We start from the raw sequence: 27393 nt of genomic DNA on the forward strand, positions 1-27393 counted from the left end.
CCATGCACTTTTAAAAACAAAGGTGCCTCATATAGTCCTCTGAGTGGTGCAGTAGAAGAACCATGTGAGTGTAAAGAACCTTTTAGAGGTGGATTTACGGTGAATTAAAAATATCTATAAATATATATAAATATTATATATATATTATATATATATTTGCTTTTTTAAAGCAAAAAAAAAACATAAACGTAAACATAAGTCATGGCAATATTGGGCTTTTAATGATTTAATGAATATTTTCATATTTAATATTTTCATTATTTATAAGTCATTTACTTAAAAAAAAATTGGTGCATTTTTTTTCTAAAATCAATACAGGGTCAGAATTACACATATGTGCTCAAAAATATACATTAGTACCCTTAGTATGTTGCAATGTGACCCTAACGCTTTTGGTAGCCATCAGCAAGCTTCCGGCAGAGTTCTAGTTGGATATTTGCTCTTCTAGGCAGAATTGGTAGATTTCAATGATTCAGTGTGCTGTCATGGACCCAACTTTTAGGCACAGTTCACATATTGTCTATAAGGTTGAGGTTAGGACGTTGGTAACGCCATTGTATGTTTGGGGTCGATGGCCTCATTCACCAACTATTCTTAAGAAGAAAATACTTCTTTAAACTCACTCACAGTTTTTACAAAGATTCGGACATCCGGTATATTTACAAATTGGAGAATGAGGTCCATCGTCCTGTTGGATCATCCAGTTGTGTCCAAGTTTCAACCGTCTAGCTTATGGTTTGTGGTTACGCTGAAGAAATCTGAGGTGACAGAAAAACAGCCCGGAGCATGATGCTACCACCACCATGCTTAACAGCTGGTACAGTGTTTTTGAGGTTGAATACCTCACCTTTACTCCTCCAGGTGTCTTACCTAACCGGAAAGTGTTCCTTCTGAAGGCCTTTTCTTCAGCTGCAAACTCAATTGAGCTTGAAGGTGGCAGTTTTTGCGCAGGGGCTCTACAAAAAGCACAGCAGTTGCAAGAAAAAAATAACTGCTTCCCAAAAAGGAAACTCTGATAATCTCAGATGACCTATTTGCATTCTATGCCATGAAGGTCTATGATCTAGCTGTAATGATAGGTGGTGGAGGTAGCAGCTGCAGTAGGAGCTGGAGCACCATTGCTGTTATTTCGCCATAACAGCACGATTTCCTTACAAACGCTGAACACCATCCCTATAAATCATATAGTGAGCCTAAAAGAAGTAACGATAATGCCCTGAGCAGAAGAAAATAAGAATGATCTAAAACAAACGAAAAAAAGATTAAGACACGAATAAACAACAACAACAAAATAACAACAAAATAACAAGAAAGAAAGTGAGTTTAATTTGTTGGACTATGTACTGAGCTGGAAAAGGAAACAGCAAACACTGTGATAGGCTGTTCACTATAAGCTATTAGGGATTTTACTGGTACTGCTAAGACCTGTATTTAATAAATAATAATAATAATAATAATAATAATAATTTTAAATAAAATGCTATATATCATATTTAATGCATTGGGGTTAAACAGATCAGCTGTTTATCCCATTACCTTTCACCCCATGCCTGTAAAGAGTGGGGGAAGAGGAGGAGGAGGCTCAATCACATTTTTAGACCCTGTCAAGAGCACCATCTAGCGGCAGGTAGCAGTTCTACCAAGTAGGATTTCTTTTATTGGATGGTCACCCTTCACTCCTCCCTGAGTTTTCACAAGCACAGTCACTGGCGCCTGCTTATTGTTGTCAGGGAAGGACTACTCCGTACAGGGTGGGTGCATATTCCATAAACTCCTTGCGGATACTCATCTAAAAAAGAAAGGAACTAATACATGAATGCAGCACATTCTGCTAGATACTGAATAGTCATATCACCATGCTGCTACGTTGATGCAATTAAATTAGATTTTTTGAGAAACAAAAAAATGTGAAAAAGGTTTGGACACTTCCAGGCAGTTATTAATGCAGGTCAAGAACAGTCACTGATAACTGGATCTGAAAATGTCTATGAAAAGTCTGATCACATGCCTAGGACTGTGACAAAATAATAGATCTGCTCCTATTCTTGGGAGAAAGGCAAGGCAAAGGTGACATTGGTTGACATTGGTTTGGTGGCGCTCTGTTCTGCTCCGATTCACCACAAGGAAACCTTACCTGTGACTTAATCACCAAAGTTAACGTCTCAAGTATGGAACACAGAGCCATTTTGGCAACAAGAGCTATGGCCTGATGAAATTAGAATAAAGACAGCAGCATTAGATGAAATGATGGAGGCAGAGGTGGACTGCAAATTCTGGAAGCAAATGTGACACAGTAAGTAAAGGAACTGAAGCTGTGTAAGTAGATGTTACTACTGAACAAATGACCAAGATATCAAAAATCTGTGCGTTTTATTTGTTATGATGTTGCCCCCCCCCCAGAATCAAAGCTTCGGTCAATAATCACCCCACAGCGACAGGTCTGTTGTTATTCAGTAATGGTGCTTACCCATCCATTAAATCAATAAATAAACTTTCAATGTGTATAAAGAAAATCAGCATGTTCATCTGAATCAGGCAGATAATATTTAGAGTTCAATGAAAGCCAATTGCCAATAAATTTTATCTCAAAAAAAAAAAAAAAAAAAAAAGACGGAACTCTGCTCCTTGCCTGACACTACAGAGGAACGTGGTGAGAACCGGTTCTCCCCATTGCGGCTGTTATCAAAAGCTTAATGACTAAGTAAAATACAGAAATATTAATCCCTGTTAATTATTCAGTACCGCAAACTAGTAGACCCTTATAGGATCACATACTCATATAAAACACATCTCTTACAGTCATGAGTATTTTATAGCTGGAAGTCTCAAATGAGTTTGAAGACAGTTCCTACAGTGACCCTGCACACTTTTGAATTATTTATTTATTTTTTCAGGCAAGGTTGAAGCCCTGATTGTGTTCAATGGCCTGGAGAAGTTTTTCCTGGAGGACCTCACGACTGCTATACTTGGGCAAGTCCAGCAGATTAAAGCAGGTGTGGGCCACTGGAAGGTAGTGTTCTCCACCGCCGGTGGGCTGGATGACTAACCCAAGACTCTTCATTCCCAGAATGGGAATACGATCGCTGCCTGTGAGGAACACTGCAAACCAACCAAACGCAGAGTGAGAACAGATGGGGGAAAAAAAATCGAGAAGTAAATGAAAAACAGTTATTTTGTAATTTCTAGAAGAGCATATGGGGAAACTGTTCACACTTACACAAGAATTGCTTCTTCTTCTCCACAGGTAACTCATGGAAAACCTCCCAGAACAGTCGGATAGTGGGATGTTCAGCCCAGTATTCGCCCTTGTACTCCGCGCTCTGAGGAAAATGTAAATAACCAGGTCAGTTTATGTTGGTTTCTTTCATGAATGTATCAATATCAGCAGAATTCTGTTTAATAAGCCACTGATGATTGGTAGTAAAAAATACAACTGATGGGATTTCTTTTAAAATCATTTGTGAAATGTAACTTTCTTGTGAGAGAATAAGTTTGGACACCCTACGCCCTTATAGCTTATATTTCCCCCTTTGACAGAATGAGACACTCCCAATAACCTCAATAACCGTCTACCAGTCTCTGACATGCAGAACTCTTTCATGTGACGCTTCAGCTGCAGTTTTTTGTACAGCTGGTCTCACATTTTCCATAGTGCATTCTATGTTGGAGAGCTGATATGGGTTTTTGTGCTCAAATGCAGTGTTTGGTTTGTTCCGAAAATGTTTTCTATTACTTTGCTCCACAGGTTTTGTCCCTTCCCAGACACCTTTACATCTACAATCTTCTTTCTGAAGGCCACAGAGAGCTCTTTGGATCTGGCCATGGTTTTCCCACTCACTTCAACAATCGAGAGCAAAGCAAACAAAATGTCTGAGGTTTAAATAAGATAGACACCTCCAGAATTCTCTCTAACCATGTCCTAATCAACTAATTCTAGACATTTTAAGAAAGAAAATAGCATTTCTATTACTTTTTTTTCTTTCTTTCACATTTATGTAGATGTATGTTTTTAGTTATATTATCTTAGTCTCTCAATCTTGTTTAAATGAAGATCAAATATACATACACTTAAATGTTTTTAAGTACATTTTTTTAATCAGCCACATTCTTTTGGATTTTTATGAAAAATGGAAAGTTTTTACATATGTAGACATCCATACCATCTCTAGCTCCTTCCAGTCGTAGTTTGTGTTCCCTATTACCATTGCTTGTAGTTCATTTGGCTGAAAAAGTTCCAGAACTTTCCCGCCACACACTTTATGGAATCCGGCATAAAAGCCGCTGAAAAGCGGGGCCACCGAGGTGTTAAAGATGTAGTCAACGTAAGCATTTACAAAGTCTTGCCTGAAAAAGGAAATCAAATGACAATTACAAATTTGTACAAACAAACAAATAAATAAATTAATTAAAAGCCAAGCAAAATATGCATCATTCAAAAATGTAAATAAAAAAAATAAGCAGCATGTGCCAAAATATGCCCTTTCAATATCAATATATTGGTAATGCTTTATAATAACCACATCTGTATTAATTGTTATTAATGTATCATATTAATTAAGCATTACGTAAGAAGATAATCTCCACAAAATTTAGGCATATTTTTAATTGTTGTTTTTTATAAATGTACTGATACAAATAAGGCATTATCCATGCAGTAACTTAATAATTAAGTTTATTAGTTCATTTATAAATACTTCTCAAATAGATAGTCCTTATTATTATTATTATTATTTAGATATTATGTATTTATTATTACTATTGTCATACAGCTACATCTGATTATGATAAATTTTCTCTTATATATTATATATATTCTTTGTACTTGGCTTACACAGTATTTAAAACTGTAAAATACAGGCCATGAAATAACAAAATACCTGTTGTGATTGTTTACACTAATGTTCATTCCATTTGGAACCAGCTCCAAAACCTCGGTAGCACCAAAGTTTTCCACTGTGATCTGAAACCAAAATACAACCAAAAACAGTGTCTAAACAAAAAGGTATTCAGGGGCATAAATGTAGCAAACATAACATGAAACATTACACATTCAGGAAACTGGACTGGCACATCAGAACAAAACTGTCTGCTATACAGCTCAGAGACTCTTCCACACATGCCATCTCCATATTGTAATCTATCCATCCATCAATCATCAGTTACATTTCTTAAAGTAGAAACAAAGTGTCAACTGTTGGTGCCAGACAGGCTGGCTTGAGTATTTCTAGAACTGATGATCTCTTAGGAATTACAGCACGACCGTCAGTATAGCTTCCTCAGAATGGCGTAATAAGGAAAGAAAAACATCCAGACAGAGGCAGTTCAGAGGATGGAAGCATCTTGTAAATGAGAGAGGTCAACAGAGAATGACCAGATACTTAATACTTAACAATTTTCTGCTGGACTATTTCTAGTATGGCAGCACACATATTTCTAATGCGTATGTATTATCAGTTACATAGCTACATACTTCAAATGTGATTTAAAAGTGATCTTACTGTGAAGTTCAAGCAGAATGTATCCTCAACATCATCTTCAGTGTAGTCCAGCAATTGTTGTAGACTCCTGAGAAAAGACCCACATTTTGCACATTAGACCAACCAATACAAAGCAGAAATATGTGGAATAAAATCTGGACAAATCAGAATTCACAGTATTGGGTCAATTCTCAGTGACTCACCTGCCAACATCAGGCATAAGCTCCTTAAGGTCCTCCAAAGTGGGGTTTTTCTTCAGAAGCTTCTTGTACAAGGCCACAGGAAAGTGCAGTTCCACTATGGTCAGGTTATAAATGGCCAAACCACAAATGACTCCAATCAGGTGGAATAAGTCGACATCTTCGAATGTCTGCAAACACCAAGGAGATAAATCGGATCGACACAGACTTGGCCCACATGTGATGTTCTGCTCATGTTCTAAACCAGATGCTCAGTCTGTAACCTAAATAATTACCTTGTCTGCAAACCAGATCAGCCGGGACTCCTCATAGTATCTGAACATGCCATATTTGGGGTCCAGCAGTTCTTTCATGATGAGGAGGAAGAATTCTTTCCGCACTCCTCCAGCATCCACAGCCTCCTCTCCAACAAAGATAACCTGAGGACCACACATAAGGCACATGACATTATATCACAATATCTCCACACCAATCAAGTGGAGCCAAAGCCATGGCATATTGCTAACCTGCAATGGCTGCTCACCACTCCACCACTCTGTCACTGTGTGTGTTTTTTTTTTGTTTTTTTCCACGGATGGGTTAAAGATGGAGACCAAATTCCATCATTCCATCATGTCCAACACAACTGATGAATATGGGGGTCTTTGTCTTGTGGGCATCACACAAAACATACTCTCTACCCTTTAAAATGAACTTAATGCTACACTGTTGCTGAGAAAGACCAAAACACCACTGAACACACATCTTGTGCATACTACTAATAGGAGAGCTCTCAAACATCTCCAACTAAGCAGACAAAACTGAAGCCAGAATACCCTTAAAACAAACAGCAACTGAAGGCAGTTGCAGTGAATGGGTTAAAGCATCTCCAGGAAGGAAACTTATCATTTGGTGATGTCTATGGTTTTAAGACTTCAGTCAGTCATTGACAAAAAAGGATTTGTATCCAAATATAACAAAAAAAATAATCGGTGAACTTACAACTATAGTTAGTTCGAAGCCTGTAAAAATGGAGGAACTGTGTAATAATGCAAGATTTTTGCTGACCTCCTTAAATGACCTCCAATCACATCACCTTATCTCATATCCAGTTCAGACTTGGGACTGATGGGCAGCACAATATAGAGTATTATGAATTAAAGGAAGCGTATAACTGAATAAAAGAGGATGTTATCCTCACCTTCAGTGGCTTCTTGTAGTCAACATTTTTGGACTTCCTTAGAACCTCCATGGTGTCACCAACAACATTTTCTCTGCGGACGATGAGAATGAGGCAGGGGTTAACTGACTCCACTGCTGCTCCAGACAGGAACAGAGAGCTGAAGTTCTGTCTTTGGGCCTGGTCCACAGCCATCTGACCACAAAACAGACGCATCAGGACACTGAGGCAAATAGGAAAAAGGCAGGTTTTCATGGTGGATATGTTCAGGACTCACTTGCATTTGGATAACTGCATCAGTCTGGAGAAGCGTGGTCTTTGCCTGGGCATCAAATATGAATGGATATTTGCACAGGGTGACCTGAGAATCCATGGCCTGCTCGGACAAAAAAAGAAAAGTAAGAAATATTAACAAATAACACAGACAACGTGTGGTAGATGTGATTTCTGAAAGACTGCTTTTGTAGAAACATTCATGGCTAGTTCTGTTATGATAACTATGTTTTTGTGATGATATTTTGTCCCAGAAAAAAATGCAATAAATGATTAGTTGTTTTAGAACCATTTTAGGACTTATTTTATATTTTTGCAACCATTTTGGGCCACTACTATTGATGATTTAATTGCATAATAATGCTATTACACCCCTTTAAAAAGTATTAATGTGGATGTTGGAAGAGTGCGCTTTTTGTACTGGCCGTCAAACTTTTTAGCATGTTTTTAATATCTGTATTAAAAAAATAAATAAATATAAATATATATATATATATATATATATATATATATATATATATATATATAAAAAACACCTAATAGCCCGAGTAACGTCTTTGCCCGACGCAGTCTGCTTGGTGTGTATAGAGGCGCTGTTACTAATGAATTGGTCAACGAGCAACTCCCTAAAAAATAGGTGGCGTTCCTTCTTGTGTAAACAAACAAGTAAACACCAAGGGAAATAGTGAGGTCAGCAAAAAATGACTGAAATCATGTCCATATTTTGTCCGATAAGCTAATAACATAATTATTGTGACAGGCCTACCCATGTAGAAAGAAACACTGAACTTACCATGGAGAACATATGCTGCTGAATCCAGGTAACATAATCACTCCTGATGTCAACAAGCTCTTCCAGCTCATGTATGTAAAACTTGTCATACTGAATGATCTGGCAAACTCGTTCATTCACCTAGAATGGAAACAAGTTGTAACTGAAAGTTAGTGTAAATATAATCCAGACATTACATTTGGACACTGAAGATCACTATTTAGACAGATAGGAAGATGGTTAGGGTAAACACATGCATGATTAAATTAAACATATTTGCTATGTGTAAGCAGCTGAACCAATTGCATACAGAACGTCATTGCTGTGCCACCAATCCATGAATCGAGCAGCCACAATTATGTTTTATTTATTTTTTTAATTTATACTCAGACTTCATTTTAGTTAGTAAAACGCATTACTCATGTCCTGTGGTAGAACTATACATTTAAATAATTATACTAATAAATATAGGCAACGTTATTGTACAGCACCTTTACATACATTCAAAGCAGCTCAGTGTTCTTTACAGATGATTTTTAAAAGGTAAAAAAAAGCACAAAGACATAAAATAACAGAGGACACAGCAGAAATGTCAAAATAATGTAAAGGAAAAAAAACCAAAATAATTAAAGATAAAAAGCAACAAATAAATGTAGTAATAAAAGTAAATTAAGCAACAACAATATTAGAAATAATTAGAAATTTAATTAAGAAAATCAAAATTATTCCATACCATAAGTATTAAGCATCTATTTAAAAATACAATCATCAACAGATATAAAAACATATACATTCTAATACTCACAGAGTGCAGGATCTCCAGAAATTTGAGGCAGGTGCTGAGGAAGCAGTTAAATAGCCTATGTTCAGAGGGTGGAATTCCCACTTTCTGCATTCGGAGCAGATACACAACCACCTGTTTATACAATTCCACAAGACCTTGGAAGACAGTTGGTTCAATCCGAGACCACCAATTTCCTATTTAAAGAAAAAAATAAACAAAAAAAAATATTACTTTTGTTCTAGAATGACTTCCCTTTTATGTCTTATTTTACTGCTGATTAATCACAAAGAAATTTCTGAAGAAAAGTGATAATTAGGTGCTTTCTTAATTATAAAAAATACTTAACTAAGAGAAACCTTTTTTTTAAAATGATGTCACAAATTGTTCCAGCTTTGTGGTGCACTTCTGATGAAACGTGTGCCACATGCCACATGAAACTGTTTTAAGTTTCAAACAGAAATCATTCTCCAATTATCTGGGCAGATTTAATGCAGGCACTAAGTTTATTTGGAGGCGAATTCAAAATATGTTCTGTATATCTCTGCTGGGCCTGTCATAACACAGGAAAGTATAATCAGCATCTGCCTTTGATTTACATAGGCCAGGCTGGTCTGAGGAAAAAAGACTAAAAAAGGGAAAAAGACTGAAGACAAACATTTGTATTCATGTATTCATGTTAATTATTTATTAGTTTACATTCAAGATATATTTATATTTAATAAAAAAATACAGTGGCCTTTGAAATTATTATTTCAAAGTAGGTAATGCTGTATATTTAAATACAATTAGCTAGGAGAGCTTATTAATATTAACATTATATGTCAGTAATTTAAAGAGTCTGCAATCTTTCATCATACCAAGTGTCTCTTTCATTCATTTTCATTTATTGCTCAAAAATATGAACGAATGGTCAAATCTGATTCAACTGACAAAATTCTGGTACAGCCCTACTGTGTTGTTCCTGACCATGTGCATCCCTTCATGACTACAATTTAACCACCTTCTAATGACTACTTTCAGCATGAAAGTGCACCTAAAGAAATCTACAGAGACTGTGTGATGCAAACCTATCAGCATAGACTAGAATCTCAAAGTAACATGCCCAACATGTTGAGAAATCCATGCCACGAAGAACTGAGGCTTATTATTTAGTAATTACATAGAAAACCAAATTGAGGTCACAAGGTAAGGAATGAATGTGTAGTAGAATTGCTGAATGGGGACCTTATTGTGCATTATACACAATATAATGCACAATAATATTGTAATGACAACAGGAAAATAGCTCCAATCACTGACTAAGCAAAAACTGAACTCCAAACACCGTAAAACCTGTGATACTTACCAAGCACCTTGAGGGGAGCATCCTTTAGGCTGATAACAGCCTTAGCAAAGGGGATGGCAAGGGTCATGTAAGTGTTGGGATTACTGAAGAGGGGGCATTGTGGAAGTGTGAGGTAAAGTCTCAGTGCCTCTATGTCCGGAGGAGAACTGCTGAGGTTGGGAATCAAGTTCTTCTCCAGACTGGCAGCAACCTGCATTTAGGGAACTATACATTAGCCACAAAATACAATTCTTCCTGAAAGTATAGCTGAATTTCAAACAATTATGAGTACAGTTATGCCAGTAAAAGAAAAACTCACTTGTTGTGAGATGTGTGGATAATCAGACTGGATTAGTCTATTGAATAGGACACAAGCCATGTTCTCATCCACCCCTGAGCATTTACTGCTAGTACTATAGTGATTTGGATGACTGCAAAAGGATTATTCACATGTTAACCCGAAACAAAGAACATTAGGTCAAAGTAGTTCAGTCTGATGAATATACAAAGTACAAAAGTAAAAAATCTCAGAATTACTTTATAGCACCTCTAACACTATTATTTTCAATAGAATAAATGAACATTATGAATAGTGGAATCAGGTGACTTTATTAAGCAAAACCTTCCATTGAATTCATTAATCAGAATTTCCAAGTTGCTGTTTAAAGTACCTCAGGTTTTACTTAATGATTGAATTGAGTTTAACTCAAATAAAAAAAAAAGTATTATTTATTTATTTATTTATTTTTACTACAGATAAAGTATATGTCCTCCAGTAAATCTGTGAGATTTGGCAGTTTAAGCTGTCAGTAAAAATGTGGGTATTAGGTAGTATTCTTCCATTTCTAGTGGAAATTTAGTAAAATGACATATATATTCAGTAATGTTACAGAATAACTAAACCAAGCTACAATTATAATTAAAAACAAACTTAGCAAACTGGTGTGCAGTGACCCAGAAGAAAACAGCCACATTAGTTTAAAAGAATGACTACTGAGCTTCCTGTTGTGATTCATTAACAAACTGAATCACAGAGCTCTGATCAAAAGAGGACAATAATACAATACCTTGAAGACAGAAAACTCCCATTGAGACAACTTGCTGAGGAGAACACAAGATCAATCTCACTGTAAGGAAGATTAAACATAGATAATTACTGTCAGATTAAACTAAAGATAGTGATGTGATCAGAATTAGTACAGAGCTAGATACACTGTACAGAAATTTACACTGTACTCATTACTACTGAAGTTTAATAGTACTGTACTCTGTGATTTCAGATGAGAGTCTTCCATGCCCATGGTCCAGCCACTTCTGAATGAGGTCATCGTTCAAGGTTAAGACATGCTGATCACTGTTTTGTACTCTGAGATCCTCTGGAGGAGATGCATTCTAGAAGAAGAGCACAGCATTTGTCAGGTGCACACTGAGCTGTAAACGTATTCATGAGATGAAAAAATCTGATAACTAGTGGTAATTTGTAGGATACCTACAATTTCGAAACCAGATTTAGATTTATGATTCAGAAAAAATAAAGAAGAGGAAGGGGGTATTAAATTGTACCTGCAGATGCTCTGAACTTCATAAAACCAAGATTCTGCCAATTATGTAAACTAATGAGGCAATCAGCCAATAAAGAAGTGTCATATGATTCATAAAGACTAAATATTCCAGCATAACCCGCTGTTTTAATAATAAAAGGGGTGTCTATGTGAGAATAAACATGACCTACTATAACACATTTAATGTGACTGCATTCGTTCTGCATGATGAATTAATTTACCATAAGAACACAATTCCCTTACCTAAATTTAATACCAACCTTGCTAGACCTTATAGAAGGTGTGTGCTTACCTGAGGACACTGACAGTGAGCAAAACTTTGGTCTCCTCCAGCATAAATCCTCTTTATACAATAGAGTTGTTCGGCCTCTTATACAGACAAATCAGACACGTTTTTCATAAATAAGAGACACATAAATCCAAAAATAAAAATACAATCATTTACCATTCTCCATGACAAAAAACTCTATTCGGTATGTCTACTGACCTGCATCTATTGGTGTGGGGTCATTATGAACTCTCCATTGACCTTTCACAGGGGCAGGGCTCTTCCTGTTACAGGTGGAGCGGGTGCCAAGTTGACCATTTCCACCAAGCCCAAAGGAATCAATCTTTCCAGAGGATGGGATGAACGCTAGAGTGTGCTGCCTTGCATAGGAATAAAAAAATAGGAATTACCATATTTTACAATTATACTAAAACAGTAGAACATAATACACTTTAGATGATCAAGGTAGAGTGAATTCAAAAAATTCGAAAAAAGAAGTAGGATGCATACATAAGGATGGACTTATTTTCAAATTCAGATAAATAATACTGGCCAAAAAAACTACGCTTAAATTTTATATTTCATTCATTTTATTAAAATATAAGATTTAAAAAGGTTTTTTTTTGTTTGTTTTTTTTTTTTTAAACAAAAACATTTTAAGAGTTTTCTTGGTTCTTCGGATCTCATCTTGACCTCAACAGTACCCCTAAAGTGCTATTTTTAAAAAAATCAATTCGAGAGCTTATACAGCTGTATAATTAAATCTGCATCAGCTTTGTACTGAGACATTTACTGTCAGGTTTATGAAATCACGAATATTGCATACAAATAAGGGAAAGAGCAGTAGCGCCAGACTTCACCATATAACCACCTGTAATTCTTGTTGTTTTAGTGAGCAAACACATTACTGCGATGATATTTCCTCTTAATGTTACAATAAATCTGCTGGCGCGCTCTATAAATCTGGCCCAACATCGGCTAAATTAGGCAAATACTGGCTGATCTTTGAATGCACCGCAAATTTACAAAACAATAATAAAGAGATAAAAGAAAGATTACATCAAAAATGTTGACGTTAATGAACACATTTCCACAGACTCAGAATCAGACCAGACCCTCTTCTGTCTGCATACTTAAATGGAAATAAATGGCTTTTATAAGGCTTTCGATGTGGCATGGATGTGGCACTCGTTTCTCAGTAGGTTTTATACCTACCTACCACATGCAATCTGTGTAACTACATTCCCCATGAGCTCAAAAACCTTCCGAGGGTTGATCTCATGGTTTGTGGTATTATGTCCCAGTTGGCCATATCCTCCAGCTCCAAATGTGAATACACCTCCTTCCTAAAGCAATGAGGAGCCAACATAATGAGTTAGAGGTCAGTAATTGGTTTCTTCAAATTTCTGCTGCGGCACACAGCATTTTCCCTAATGCTAATGGCACAATCACAAAAATAAATCAAGTAAATAAATAAATACAGTGACTCATAAGAAATGATGCATTTTAACTTTTAATGTAATAGTGGGTTGTAAGGACTTCCCTATTTTACAATGGTAAAAAGACCACAATTTCAGTTCTTTCTGGCCCATTGCCATGCATGCCACTTAATTTTGAAAACAAAATGATCTATTTAATCTCTTAAAAAGGAACTCTTTTTATTTTTTCCCCACCATTGTAACTTATGAACACCTCAGCCTAGTTTAGAATGTAGTCTGATTATAAAAACTGTTACTAAAAATAGTGATTTTACTGCTGTTTACTATTGTTTAAGTTGTGGACCTGTATTATTTATAGAAACACAAAGATTGGATAGGAAACTGTATCAGATGAAAAAACAAACAACGGAAATTATATATATATATATATATATATATATATATATATATATATATATATATATATATATATACAGTGAGTCCAAGAAGTATTTGATCCCTTGCTGATTTTCTTCGTTGGCCCACTAATAAAGACATGATCATTCTATACTTTTAATGGTAGATGTATTCTTACATGGAGAGACAGAATATTAAAAAGAAAATCCAGAAAATAAATCTAAGGAATATATATTAATTGATTTGTATTTCATGGAGTGAAATAAGTATTTGATCCCTTAGTATTCATTAGCAGTTCTGGCTTTTACAGACCAGTTAGACACTCCCAATCAACTTGTTACCTGACCTGAAGCCACCTGTTCTCACTAATCACTTGTGTGAAAAACACCTGTCCACAGAATCAGACAGATCACACAGATTTCAAGTCTCCAACATGGGTAAAACCAAAGAGCTGTCACAGGACCTCAGAGTCAGAATTGTTGACCTTCACAAAGCTGGAATGGGCTACAAAAAGATTAGTAAGGTGTTGGATGTGAAAGTAACAACTATTGGTGCAATTATCAGAAAGTTTAAAGAGTATAACATGACAATCAACAGACCTCGGCCCGGTGCTCCAAAGAAGATTTCGCCTCGTGGGGTGGCAATGATGCTGAGAACAGTCAGAAATCGTCCTGCAACCACTCGGCAGGAGTTAGCAAATGACCTGAAGGCAGCTGGGACCACAGTTTGCAAGGAAACAATTGGCAACACTTTGCGCAACAATGGATTCACATCCTGCAGTGCCCGAAAGGTACCCCTGCTGAAGAGAGCACATGTGGAGGCGCGCCTCAAGTATGCCAATGATCATTTGAAAGATGAACCAAGTTATTGGGAGAAGGTTTTGTGGTCAGACGAGACCAAAATTGAACTTTTTGGCCTCAACTCCACCCGCCATGTGTGGAGGAAGAAAAATGCTGCCTATGACCCCAAGAACACTGTGCCCACCGTCAAGCATGGAGGTGGAAGCATAATGTTTTGGGGGTGTTTCTCTGCCAAGGGTACAGGGCTACTTCACCGCATCACTGGGAAGATGGATGGAGCCATGTACCGCACAATCCTGAGGGACAACCTCCTCCCCTCTGCCAGGGATCTGAAAATGGGCCGTGGTTGGGTCTTCCAACATGATAACGACCCTAAACATACAGCAAAGGCAACAAAGGATTGGCTCAAGAAAAATCACATTAAGGTCATGGAGTGGCCCAGCCAGTCGCCAGACCTCAATCCGATCGAAAATCTATGGAGGGAGCTGAAGGTCAGAGTTGCCAAGCGACAGCCCACCAACCTTCATGATTTAGAGAGGATCTGCAAAGAAGAGTGGGCCAAAATTCCCCCTGGTGTGTGTGCTAAACTTGTGGTTAACTACAACAAACGTCTCACCGCTGTGCTTGCAAACAAAGGCTTTGCCACTAAGTATTGAGTGTGTTTGGCAAGAGGGATCAAATACTTATTTTCCTCATTGAAATACAAATTAATTAAAATATATTCTTTAAAATTATATTCTGGATTTTTGTCTTGATATTCTGTCTCTCCATGTTAGAATATATCTACCATTAAAAGTGCAGAAGGATAGTGTCTTTATTAGTGGGCAAACAAAGAAAATCAGCAAGGGATCAAATACTTCTTGGACTCACTGTATATATATATAAAATGTATGTATTTATTTATTTTTAAAACACACTTTGATCTGGGCATCCCTACAATTCTCTGTAGTTTCTGCATAAATAAAAAACCTTTGATTAGTTCTTACAATTTCTTTTTTTTATTCCATTTATAAACCCTGCTTTCACACTGTAAATTTCATGATTCATGTGTCGTGTGGCTTAATTGATTTAATACAAACAAACCGGAATCATTGTGGAAACTATGTACATATTCACTATTTGTTTGTACAGTTTTTCTTTAAATCATAACAATGAAAAGGTAAATAATTTTAAAGATTCAATTTATTGATATAGATTTTTTTCTTTTATTTCACTTTTATTTCTGTGCCTCAAACAACGCATATCACATAGAATCTAACAATTTCACCACTACAGTGAAAATCACGTGTACAGAAATACTTGGGCATTGGAAAGAATTTCAGAATTGGTGCTTACCTTTGTTAGTGCTGCAGTGTGATCCTCCCCACAACATATGTAAACAACCCTCTGGGACCTGAGAGTCCTCAGCAAGGAAGGAAAACATCGATCTACACAAGAACATACGCCACATTTTTAAAGCTGTTAAGACGTTAGACTTCAGATACAATATTTCAAAATTTTGTTTACCTTTGTTGTCATTTAGGCCCAGTTGCCCAAACTTATTTCGTCCCCAACCAAAAACTGCTCCTGACAGGGTGAGCCCAAAGCTGTGGGCACCTCCTGCAGAAATCTGGGCAAATGGAATGCCGAGTAAAGACTGAATGACCTGCGGGGTCAAGATACCAGGTCCCTCTACTCCCAGTCCTAGCTGTCCATATTTATTTTGCCCCCAGGAAAAGATCTGTCCTCCTGGTGGGGGGAAAACAGTAGGATGAGACACTGAATCAGTGGCAGAAGCCTCAAAAGTCTTAATGAATCTGAAAACTAGGAATGTCCCAATCCGATCCAGTGACTCAGGATTAGGAGGCGATCCAAGCATTTTTAATGGATATCGGCTTTTTAAGATTCCAATCTACTTTTGATCCTTAGGTTCGCAGTAGCAGGGTGCAATCTGCCATCCTCTAGGCGCCATTAATAAACATAATCTTTGCTGCCTCAGGCGAACTTCTTATTTTTAAAAAAAAAAAAAAAGCTACCCCAGAGAGTTCTTCTAGGGGCCTTCTTTCGGTGAGACAAACTAAACAGTTTTTTAACTCATAAGTGTGGGGATGTTGCCAGTTAGCAGCCAAAACAAAAGCTAAAGTTAGATTTGTAGGCTAACTCTGCATTCCACCTTAAATGGTGCCGCAGTTTCATTGAGTGCGACAGCAGAGCGCAACTGCTGCATTATTTAAAGTGGAGCACTTAGAGTTAGATCAGAGACTCACTGTAAATGAGAGAGCAGCAGGTAAAGAGTGTGTCAGTTGTTCCATTTTCTGCAGTTTTTTTATCTGTGCTTCCAAAACCCACCCAGTTTCGTTTAGTTCTGCAACGGCGTGATATGTTATCCCACTAGATCCATTTGGGAAGATCTAATGTTCCTCCCATCCCAACTTTACTCCTGAAATCCACACTCCTTTCTTTGGTTCTAAACAAGTTCTGGACGACACATTCAGAACCGTGGAGGAGGCTAACGCTAATGTACACACAAACTAAGTGATCAGACTGTAGACTTGTAAAGGAACTGGCAGCTGAATGGTCAGTTGGGTCAGTCAGACTGGACTGTAAGATATCAAACGTTATAGAGTTCAAAAAAGTTTAAAAGGTTGCTCCAAACAAAGTAGATCAGATCAGAATTTCTGATTTCTGATGTCTGATTTTAGAAACTGGTACTAAAAATAGTGTTTTTACTGCTGTTTACTAGCGTGGATTAGCACAGCTTAAACTGTAGGGCTGTGTTATTTACAGAAACACAAAGATCGGATCGGTATTGGCCGATAGTCAGCATTAAGAGGATTGGATCGGGGGTAAAATAACTTGATCAGGACATCCCTACTACCTTTTCTAGCTTTACCATGACTTATTCAATACTGATGAATAAAAGGGTCTTTATTTCAGATATAGTAAATAGCCAAGTAGAAAACAAAATAACTAACTGAACATCATACTTACTTCTGGAAAGAGCAAGGGAATGCCGGTATCCACAGGTGACCTGGACAACATGGACCTCTGACAGACTCTTAATGTTTCTGGAGCAAGAAAAAAAAGGAACAAATTAAAAAAAATAATTTCCACTTACCCCAAATGTTTTCAACAAGTAGAGATGCATTAGGTACCGGATTTCTGTAAGACTAAATCACTGAAACATTCTATAGGGAACCAACTGGAGTACCACTCTATTTTCAACTTTAATTCTGAGGGTCATCGTGTCACTCCACTTGCAAAAATACTATCAGTACGTACTCAGGTTGTCAGCACAGTACTATGTTATGCTTGTCCCCTGTGATACAGTATGATATGAAAAGTGTCTTACATTTAAGTGCCTTGATCTGCAATGTAACAACAACACAAAAAATCCAAAGTCTTGGAAATTACTATCAGTTTCCTGCTAATGGGGAATTGTGCAGACTGTGGCTTTTAGTCATGAACCACTGAGGTACTGAGGAAGTGAGCATTAGTAACGTGGGGCACTTTACTAAAGCATTCAGCAAAGATCTGAAAACTGTGTGTAGTGATCACTCCCCAGACGACGAGGATAATGTAAAATTTACACTATAAGCAAAAAGGGTTTGCTATGGAACAACCTTCCCCCAGTAATTTGAATCTTTTCCAGAAATACAAAGAACCAGTTAACCAATCAAATAAAATAGTTCTTTGAGTTGTAATGGTGAATGTAGAACCACTGACTTTCCTACAAACCTTTAAAACATTAATCTTCAATCTTTGTTATTCTATTCGTTTACTGTTATTAGACGGTTATTCCATATCCAGCTAGCTGGCTTGTGAGATTTTACTTTATGCTTCCAAGTGTAAGTGCAATTAAAATGCACTTGAAGGGCTCAGAGTGGCTTAGTCTAACTCACTAATGTACTATGGACAGGGGGTCGGTAGTTCGAACCCCAAGCCATGCCACTTTGCCATCAGCAGGTGAAGTCAGAGAAAGCACAACTGCACAACTGGACAGATGGTGTACAAAACTGTTCACCTGGGCACACGGATGCATTCTTCCATGTTAGCAAGGCCAAGCTGTCCCTCAGATGCCTGACCCCAAGCGAACAGTTGTCCTTTGTCATTTAGGGCAAGAGTATGGGTCTCACCGCACGACACAGCTACAATGTTCTGAGCATCTAGAGCCACAACCTGCTCTGTATAGGAGACATAAACAAAAATTACACATTGACTTCACACGGTTATTTAGCAAAAATGTGAAGAAGCATTATTAAACATGTACTATGCACTATCTACATAATGTATTTATTATCAAAAATATATGTCTAGTAAAAATGTCTAGTTTTAATAGTAATTGAAATACTTGTATGGAGTTAATTTTTTTCATGCAAAACATTAAAAAGCTTGGAATCAACTATCAAAAGTCATGTATAATAAAAATTAGTGCAACACTTAAAATGATACTGTATATAATACAACAAAAATGATTAACATCACAAGTGCCAACTTTCCAATCTTTTACAACTCTCTTTCCTTTCCATTTAACTGAACGTTATCTGCAAGTACCGTAATTTGTAATCTTACACAGATGTGAGTAGCTGGGGTAGGATAAATGGGATGGGAACATGCCTAAAGCTGAATTTGTTCTTGGTCATATTGCATGTGCACATATATAGATTGCACTCTCCACCTGGTTTCTTGCGTGCCTTCTCATGCCCCAGCTGTCCCAGGTCATTGCATCCGCATGTATAGACAGTCCCATCTCCTAGCAGGAAGACGGTGTGTCTCCTCCCGCACCCTACGTCACGGACAATCTTCCCATTGAAGAAGTCACATTTACGTGGCTCTAGTACTATTTCTTCATCAATGCCGCCCAATCCGAGCTGGCCATAGGAGGCATTTCCCCAGCACAGCATGGCTACTGCCTCCTGTGGCCTGTCCTCCACTTCCCGATATCTTCACCCTCAAGAGGTCCAAAACGCTGCTGCAACAAAGTATAAATATGTTAACAACAGCACAAAGCAAGCATCTCAATTTTTACATTAAATAGACATCCAGCATTTCATGTATTTAAAAACTGCATGCTATAACTGGATAATTAGAAATGTTAAAGCATATTAAAACAAAACACCTAAAAATAACTAGCAAAAAAGATTGGTTTCATTTTTCCAAGACAATCACTTCTCATGCTGTAAAATGATGGTCATCTAAACATGACTTCTGGTTCAAACATCAAGATCAAACGTCAAGATTAAGCTAATGACCACATCTACATCTAATACTGTTAAAGTGGAAATATTTACTAAATTGGGTAGCACACAATCAGGAGAAACAGGATACAGGGGTACTAACCAGTTCCAAACACAGCCAGAGTTCTTAGAGAGTTCTTAACTTGCAATTAGGCTGATGTTTTAATGTTTAATTAACTTGCTAGTAATATACCTGTTTATGGCAGATTTGGGGTGTCTGTGGAAGAAATAGAGGAACAGGTGGGGAAAACCTCTACTAGTAGAGTAGTAGTTACTATTGACAATTGTAATCATTATTGTTGACGTAAATAAATGAATGAAAATCAACAGTATCCATCAAATGATTCAAGTGGCAGTACTTGTTTACCAGTAAGACTCTGTCCCACTTCAATAGTGTCAATATGTGAGTGGTTAACTAGGAATAAAGGAATAAAACAATTACATTCCATATTTCCTACTTTACTTATATCCCACAAATGTAACATTTAAAACTCTAAATAAAAAATTATTCATAGACTGTTTCTTTATAACCTTAATATGATTAGCCTCATATTGCTAAGTTATAGCAATCCTTTAGTAAACCACTCCCTTAGAAATACATGACATTCATAGAGCCCCAGCAGTACATGCAAGTAAAAATGCATGTGAAATTATGGAGGAGTAAGCTAAAGTAGGCCCCACTTTACCAAAACTCACATAATAAAAGGTACTAATGCATCTTAAAAAATAGAACACTGAAGTATACACATCAGAAATTCAGCATCTCAAAATGATTGCATTATTTCCTAAGATCAGCAGATAGAAAATGTACAATATATAAATGTTCAACAACTATGTTCAGTAACATACTCAACACTGGATTGGGGCTCATTTACCACAGATTACTGCATCAGTGCAACAAGCATGGAGTCAATCAGCTAAATTGCTAATAAATTGTTGTGTGGCCTTCAGCTCGTCTGGTTCTCATTTTGCTCTTGACAATACCCTGTAGATTCTCTACGGGAGAGTTTCACAGTAACGTCATGGTCAGCAAACCATGTGGTAGTAGTTTTGCCACTGTGAACAGGGGCTAGGTCCTCCTGGAAAAGGGCCTCAGCATCTCCATAAAGCCTGTCAGCAGATGAAAGTGTGAAGTGCTCAAAAATCTCCAACAGGACCAACACCAGCAGATCTTGCACCCCAAACCTCCAGACTCTAGGACCTTGATATCCAAATGAAATGTGTCTGAAAACAGGACTTTGGACCACTGAGCAACAGTCCAGTTCTTTTTCTGCTTTGCCAATGTTAGATGCTTCTGTTGTTGTCTCTGGCTCAGGAACAGCTTGGTGTTAGTATTGCGGCAGTTGTTCCACCTTTCCTGAAGACGCCTGTGCATGGTGGCTCTTGATGCACTGAAACCAGCCTCCTTCCAAATTCCTGAATGACTTTTCAGGCCGTGGTCACCCTTGACTGCTCATGAACCTTTTCCTACCACATTTTCCCCTTCCAGACAACTCACCATTAAAATGCTTTGATACAGCACTCTGTGAACAGCCAGCCTACTGTGGCTTACCCTCCTTGTGGAGGGTGTCCAGTAAGTCTTCTGGACAACTGTCGAGTCAGCAGTCTTCCCCATGATTGTGGTTGTGTGTGCTGGACTAGACCAAGAGATACACTATGTTTATGCTGTTTGAATAGTAATTTACTCAAACTACAAATGAAATATTATAACCATTTAAGATTTAATTCTTATTTTCATGTAATGTAAAACAAAAAATACTTGATAAGTCACTTCTTAAAAAATAAAAAAAGACAAATGAAATAGTAAATTGATAAATGAATTAAATTCTAAACAAAAACGAACTTTTTCATGATGTTCAAATTTTTTGAGCTGCACTAAAAATTAATAGCGGAAATTACATAGAATTTTATTTCCATTATCAATTTATCCCATCCATGCACTGGTTCTGGTGGTCTTCTTTAAAAGTTTGATTTCCTTAAATCACATTTTATTTTGTCTATTTAACAGAAGAGATAAAATACTGGCAGATATTTCAGCAATATTAATGTACAATTTATTAAAACCTATATTGGTTGGAAGAGCTCTCATACTGTCCAGAGTACAAAATCAACATGTGTCTGAGAGCCATTTAATAACACAAAACAGTATTTTTTTGTTAATAATGCATTTATTTACTTTGTATGTCGACATATTCTGGTAACACTTCACTTGATCCATTGTTGATGCCTCGTAGATATTCACCGGACGTTCAACTAACAATGTATTAAATGCAACTGAACTCTATGACTGTCTAATGAAAGGAACCCTACACGCAACCCTAACTAGACTCTGGAATTATAGAACTACAAAGTAGTGACGAGGAGCTGGGCAGAGGTCATGATATTCCATGGATGCCCTGATTATAATCGAAGCTTAAATAAAGTCAGTTCATTCTGCAGCTATCTGAGCAAAGCTCCCAGAGCAGTTATATAGGGCTCTATGATTTCTGTGATGCGGAGAACATCCCCCCTGTTCTCTGTGGGGGCATGTTTTCTGTAATGCAGAGAACTAACCCCTATCTACCGCAATGAGGAGAGAGCTAAAAACCCTAAACTGAAAGCCAGACTAAAGTTTCAGAAACCCATTTATAACAGAAAATAAATTCTGAAAAAACAACAACAACAACAACAACAACTATTAAGCACTGTGCACATATTTCCTATAAGGTTGAGGTCAGGACTGGAAAGGTCATTGCAAAAGCTAGCTGCCTGTAAGCCAGGCATGTGGTCTGCTGCAAACTTTAGTTGAGCTTGGAGATGTCAGTTTTGCAGCAAATGCTTCTTGGACGGCAGCCTCTCAGGCAGCGACACCGGGAATCCAGCAGGTCAGTTCATGACAGGTATTAGATACACAGACAGCATTATTATTATTATCGATGAATTAATGTTTGATCACTGATTTGATCACCATTTTATTATTGCAATTACATTTTCTCCCCAATATCGTGCAGCCCTACAAAGCACCTTTAATTTAGGGAGTACATTACATGTACACAGCATTGCCACTGGAACCTTAACTGTGTCTAAAACTGGGCCATATTCATTATACAGTGCACCATCTCAGGGCTCCGCCATTCTGTAGCAGTGTCCAAAAACATAGTTTAAAATTTTCAGCTCACTGTAACAATCCCATAACGCACCATATATAAACGGATATGGATTACCCATAACCCTTCACATTGTTTCGTTTGAAGATTCGTGAACAGCTTCTCTGAGGAAGGCTGATGTTCAGACTGTTAATGTGACACACTCTGCTGTTGCACAGCAATGAGCTCATACACACACAGACGCATCCAAAATCCTTCACTACCTTGCCAAATTCTGTTCCCTATGACCATGCTCTATATAGTGTTCTGGATTTTCGCATGTAGGGGATTGTGAATAGGGCACAGCTTGGGTCATTTGTCCAAAATGGTTACAGAAAAAAGTTTAAAATAAATAAATAAAAAGATAAATAAATAAATCAGTAATTTTTAATGTTCAAATATCCAGCTGAACACAACAGCTTTGTCCAGCATGTATTCCATATTGGTCTAAAATGGTCTAAGCTGGTTTATGCTGGTCTGATTTGACGTATTTGACATAAAAGCTCAGCAGTCAATTATCCATTAAGACACCTAGCATGTCTTCATGAATTCAGTGGGGATTTTCTTACCTTTACAGCAGTTGAAGCCAGTATTAAAGCCAATATTTACTGCTGGAAAGCCAAATTCACATCACAGTGATATTCTTTTTTTGCTGGGATGGCAGCCTAAAGTTATGATTCTCCATGAGGGGGGTGGGGTGTAATTAAAAAGAAATTATGGCATGACTAACCACATCAACAGCCACACTTCCGAACTTCACGCTTACTTAAAAACAAACCATTTTACATTAATTACTTATTTTTTTCCACTATTCCTGTAACGGAATACAGCCACTGATTTATTTTTTGTATCCTGATTACGCAACGCAGCGACGACATCTCCGTTTCTACACAACCCAGTTTCTAGGGTTTGGGTCTTCTTCCAGACTTACTTACTCCCAATAATGTGCACTTATGTCTACTCGTTTGAACAGTTGGTCAATGACAAAATCATCTACAATCATCTTTCTCAGCTCCTCGGACCTTCCCAGTGTACTTGGGGGGGAAATCTACTGTCAAACAACCCCCAAACAACTGTAGCCAGTGGTCACCTTACCGACTTGTGCTTGGTAATGTCTAAAGCTTAAAGGTATATTTGAACTATTAGTCTATTCAAACTAGCTGAGGTTTTTCTTGAGTAAACAGTGAAGCACTTTGGTAAGTCGCTCTGGATACGAGCGTCTGCTAAATGCCGTAAATGTAAATGTTAAATATAGCCAATCATGATCACTACCAAAGTTAAGAGGCCTTGGCAAGACATTTTGAGACTTTAAGCACCACTAAATGAACTAAATAAGTGAGTGTATGTATTTTTTGACCCTGTGTTGATTTCTGTGTTGAAAACCCACAAAAAACTAGACCTTGTGTAGGGGTGTGCATTAATGTTGCGTTGAGTGTTAAGCACGTCACAGCCATTGAATTCCCTTACAGATTTTTGTCACTACTCTATTTCTACGCAGACTGTGTAAGTCATGCCTCTAATGAACACAGATACTGGATGAAAATGAAACCTTTCCAGTTATTATTTTCATATATGGCTTCTTTTCTGGGTCAATTCTGAACTAGAACACAGATCCTGGCCCTTTATGTGTTTGCGGGCCAGTAAACTAGCCTTACTCACCCAACAGCCACCTCATTTACACAGCCTTAGGATTGCCCCTGTTCCACAGGAGTGCTGAGTGAGACCTTTGACGAACCCTCTACTCAGCGCTTAGAGCGCCGGGCCATCGACAACAGGGTTGTGGGTTCGATTCCTGGGCTCGGCCAGTAAACTAGCCTTACTCACCCAACAGCCACCTCATTTACACAGCCTTAGGATTGCCCCTGTACCACAGGAGTGCTGAGTGAGACCTTTGATGAACCATCTACTCAGCGGTTAGAGCGCCGGGCCATCGACAACAGGGTTGTGGGTTCGATTCCCGGGCTCGGACAGTAAACTAGCCTTACTCACCCAACAGCCACCTCATTTACACAGCCTTAGGATTGCCCCTGTTCCACAGGAGTGCTGAGTGAGACCCTTGTTAAACCTATACTCTGCGCTTAGAGCGCCGGGCCATCGACAACAGGGTTGTGGGTTCGATTCCCGGGCTCGGCCAGTAAACTAGCCTTACTCACCCAACAGCCACCTCATTTACACAGCCTTAGGATTGCCCCTGTTCCACAGGAGTGCTGAGTGAGACCTTTGATGAACCATCTACTCAGCGCTTAGAGCGCCGGGCCATCGACAACAGGGTTGTGGGTTCGATTCCCGGGCTCGGCCAGTAAACTAGCCTTACTCACCCAACAGCCACCTCATTTACACAGCCTTAGGATTGCCCCTGTTCCACAGGAGTGCTGAGTGAGACCTTTGACGAACCCTCTACTCAGCGCTTAGAGCGCCGGGCCATCGACAACAGGGTTGTGGGTTCGATTCCCGGGCTCGGCCAGTAAACTAGCCTTACTCACCCAACAGCCACCTCATTTACACAGCCTTAGGATTGCCCCTGTTCCACAGGAGTGCTGAGTGAGACCTTTGATAAACCATCTACTCAGCGCTTAGAGCGCCGGGCCATCGACAACAGGGTTGTGGGTTCGATTCCCGGGCTCGGCCAGTAAACTAGCCTTACTCACCCAACAGCCACCTCATTTACACAGCCTTAGGATTGCCCCTGTTCCACAGGAGTGCTGAGTGAGACCTTTGACGAACCCTCTACTCAGCGCTTAGAGCGCCGGGCCATCGACAACAGGGTTGTGGGTTCGATTCCCAGGCTCGGCCAGTAAACTAGCCTTACTCACCCAACAGCCACCTCATTTACACAGCCTTAGGATTGCCCCTGTTCCACAGGAGTGCTGAGTGAGACCCTTGTTAAACCTATACTCTGCGCTTAGAGCGCCGGGCCATCGACAACAGGGTTGTGGGTTCGATTCCCGGGCTCGGCCAGTAAACTAGCCTTACTCACCCAACAGCCACCTCATTTACACAGCCTTAGGATTGCCCCTGTTCCACAGGAGTGCTGAGTGAGACCTTTGACGAACCATCTACTCAGCGCTTAGAGCGCCGGGCCATCGACAACAGGGTTGTGGGTTCGATTCCCGGGCTCGGCAAGCTGCCACTGTTGGGGTCTTGAGCAAGGCCCTTTACCCTCTCTGCTCGCCGGGTGCTGGCGTTGGCTGCCCACCGCTCTGGGGGTGTGTGTGTGTGTGTGTGTGTGTGTGTTCACTACCACAGATGGGTTCTTTTCACCTTTTCACCTTTTCTGTCCATATCAGCTCCTGCTGCCCATGAACGATGAGCAGATCTGCTGCACGTCTGTGGAGTCAAAACACCATGCAAAGCACATCTCTACACCCCCCCCCCCTCCACTCCCCTCTCTGTTTCTCCAGGTTGTAGAAACGAAGCCACCCCTGCTCTCCCACATGACTCGACAGCTTTGCATTGCTAAGACCGCTGAGACAGGTCCCTAAATGGATCCTCTGTCAGACTGAGCTGCTGCTTGTACAGCAGGACAGCCCCACCTTGCCTGCAGCTAGTTAACATTAGCTGAAGCCTGTCAGCGCTGGTGCTTGTGGGACTAAGCTGCAGCTAGCCAGCTAGCTAACGCCGCCGTTACTGACAGGCTAACGGGCTCCACTTACCTGTTGATGGGCAGTACGGCAGTGAGGCGCTCGGGATATTGTGCTATTCCGGCCGCGTCTGCGTTTTTACATCGCAAAGCTCCCAAAACTGAAACAGAGACGCCCTCAGCAGCCGGGACTGACCCTCATCGCGAGCACGAGGCGGGTCCGCTCTGTCAACAAACGCTCAAAAGCCGTGTTATCCACCGAGCGGTGACGTCACGCCCCCTCCTCCCCCCCCAGCACGCGAGCACGCGAAGCTGCTCCACAGTTCTGCAACATTCTAGAGGCTTCATATCCCGGACGTGACGTCGCGACTGCCGGAGAAGCAAACGAAAAGTCCTGCGTTTCCGGGTACGAGCGCGTCTCCTCATAGAGTAGCTAGTCAAAATATCATAATAAATAATTTTAAAATTTTTCGGTCATCTTAAAGAGTTTTTCACAGTTAATAATGACATCCCAAAGTCGCAGTATTTTTTTTTTCCGAAAAAAAAAAAAATCAAATGTATATGCGTAGTAACAGATAATCACTGTCTTTACATAGCTAGCTAAATGTGGTAAAAGATTCTGACATTTTAGTGAAAAAAAATGAATCGATTAAAAAGATTTATTTATTTTTTATATTTATTTATTTAAAAACATACCCGTATTTGAAATATATATCAGTATATATTTAGTTGAATTTTATGTAGCTTCATTTGTGACCCCTCTTGCCTTGTTCTTGCTCTTGATTGTATATTTCTTAATACATTAACAGCTTGTGGCACATAGCAAACTAGCTGTGTATACCGCCCCCTGCTGCCTGATTCAGGAACCACTCAGCAGGGCACAGTGAGACAGTTCTGGAGAATTCAGTTTGAGAACTCTCCAGATTGTAGAAAGTTGCCAAATGCTCCTCTGACGTCACTCATGACCCAGGGTAGACGAGGTAAGGAAATCCTGCACATGAGTGAAAGTACAGCACTG

At 38.9% G+C, this 27393-nt stretch overlaps 1 protein-coding gene across 3 annotated transcripts; it reads right to left on the reverse strand.

Moving 5' to 3' along the window:
- Positions 1 to 2365: 2365 nt before the first annotated feature.
- herc4 (HECT and RLD domain containing E3 ubiquitin protein ligase 4) lies at positions 2366 to 26676 on the reverse strand. Of its 3 annotated transcripts, none has more exons than XM_072677469.1 (24): positions 26449 to 26676; positions 19112 to 19402; positions 18458 to 18617; positions 17425 to 17501; positions 15961 to 16182; positions 15790 to 15881; positions 13035 to 13165; positions 12039 to 12199; positions 11844 to 11920; positions 11257 to 11381; positions 11057 to 11116; positions 10309 to 10420; positions 10011 to 10200; positions 8687 to 8859; positions 7903 to 8022; positions 7114 to 7212; positions 6858 to 7031; positions 5953 to 6096; positions 5681 to 5847; positions 5499 to 5565; positions 4878 to 4960; positions 4161 to 4344; positions 3218 to 3320; positions 2366 to 3099 (listed from the first exon to the last, which is right to left on the reverse strand). In XM_072677469.1, the coding sequence occupies exons 2-24, from the start codon at positions 19335 to 19337 to the stop codon at positions 2891 to 2893; spliced, it is 3156 nt and encodes a 1051-aa protein (XP_072533570.1). In that variant the 5' UTR covers positions 19338 to 19402; positions 26449 to 26676; the 3' UTR covers positions 2366 to 2890. The 3 variants fall into 3 exon arrangements, with proteins under 3 accessions (XP_072533570.1, XP_072533568.1, XP_072533571.1); XM_072677467.1 differs by having other exon boundaries at positions 19112 to 19405; XM_072677470.1 differs by lacking the exon at positions 26449 to 26676 and adding an exon at positions 19774 to 20149 and having other exon boundaries at positions 19112 to 19405.
- Positions 26677 to 27393: the final 717 nt, after the last annotated feature.

The sequence above is a fragment of the Salminus brasiliensis genome, chromosome 4, assembly GCF_030463535.1.
Source record: "Salminus brasiliensis chromosome 4, fSalBra1.hap2, whole genome shotgun sequence".
Lineage (NCBI taxonomy): Eukaryota > Metazoa > Chordata > Actinopteri > Characiformes > Bryconidae > Salminus > Salminus brasiliensis.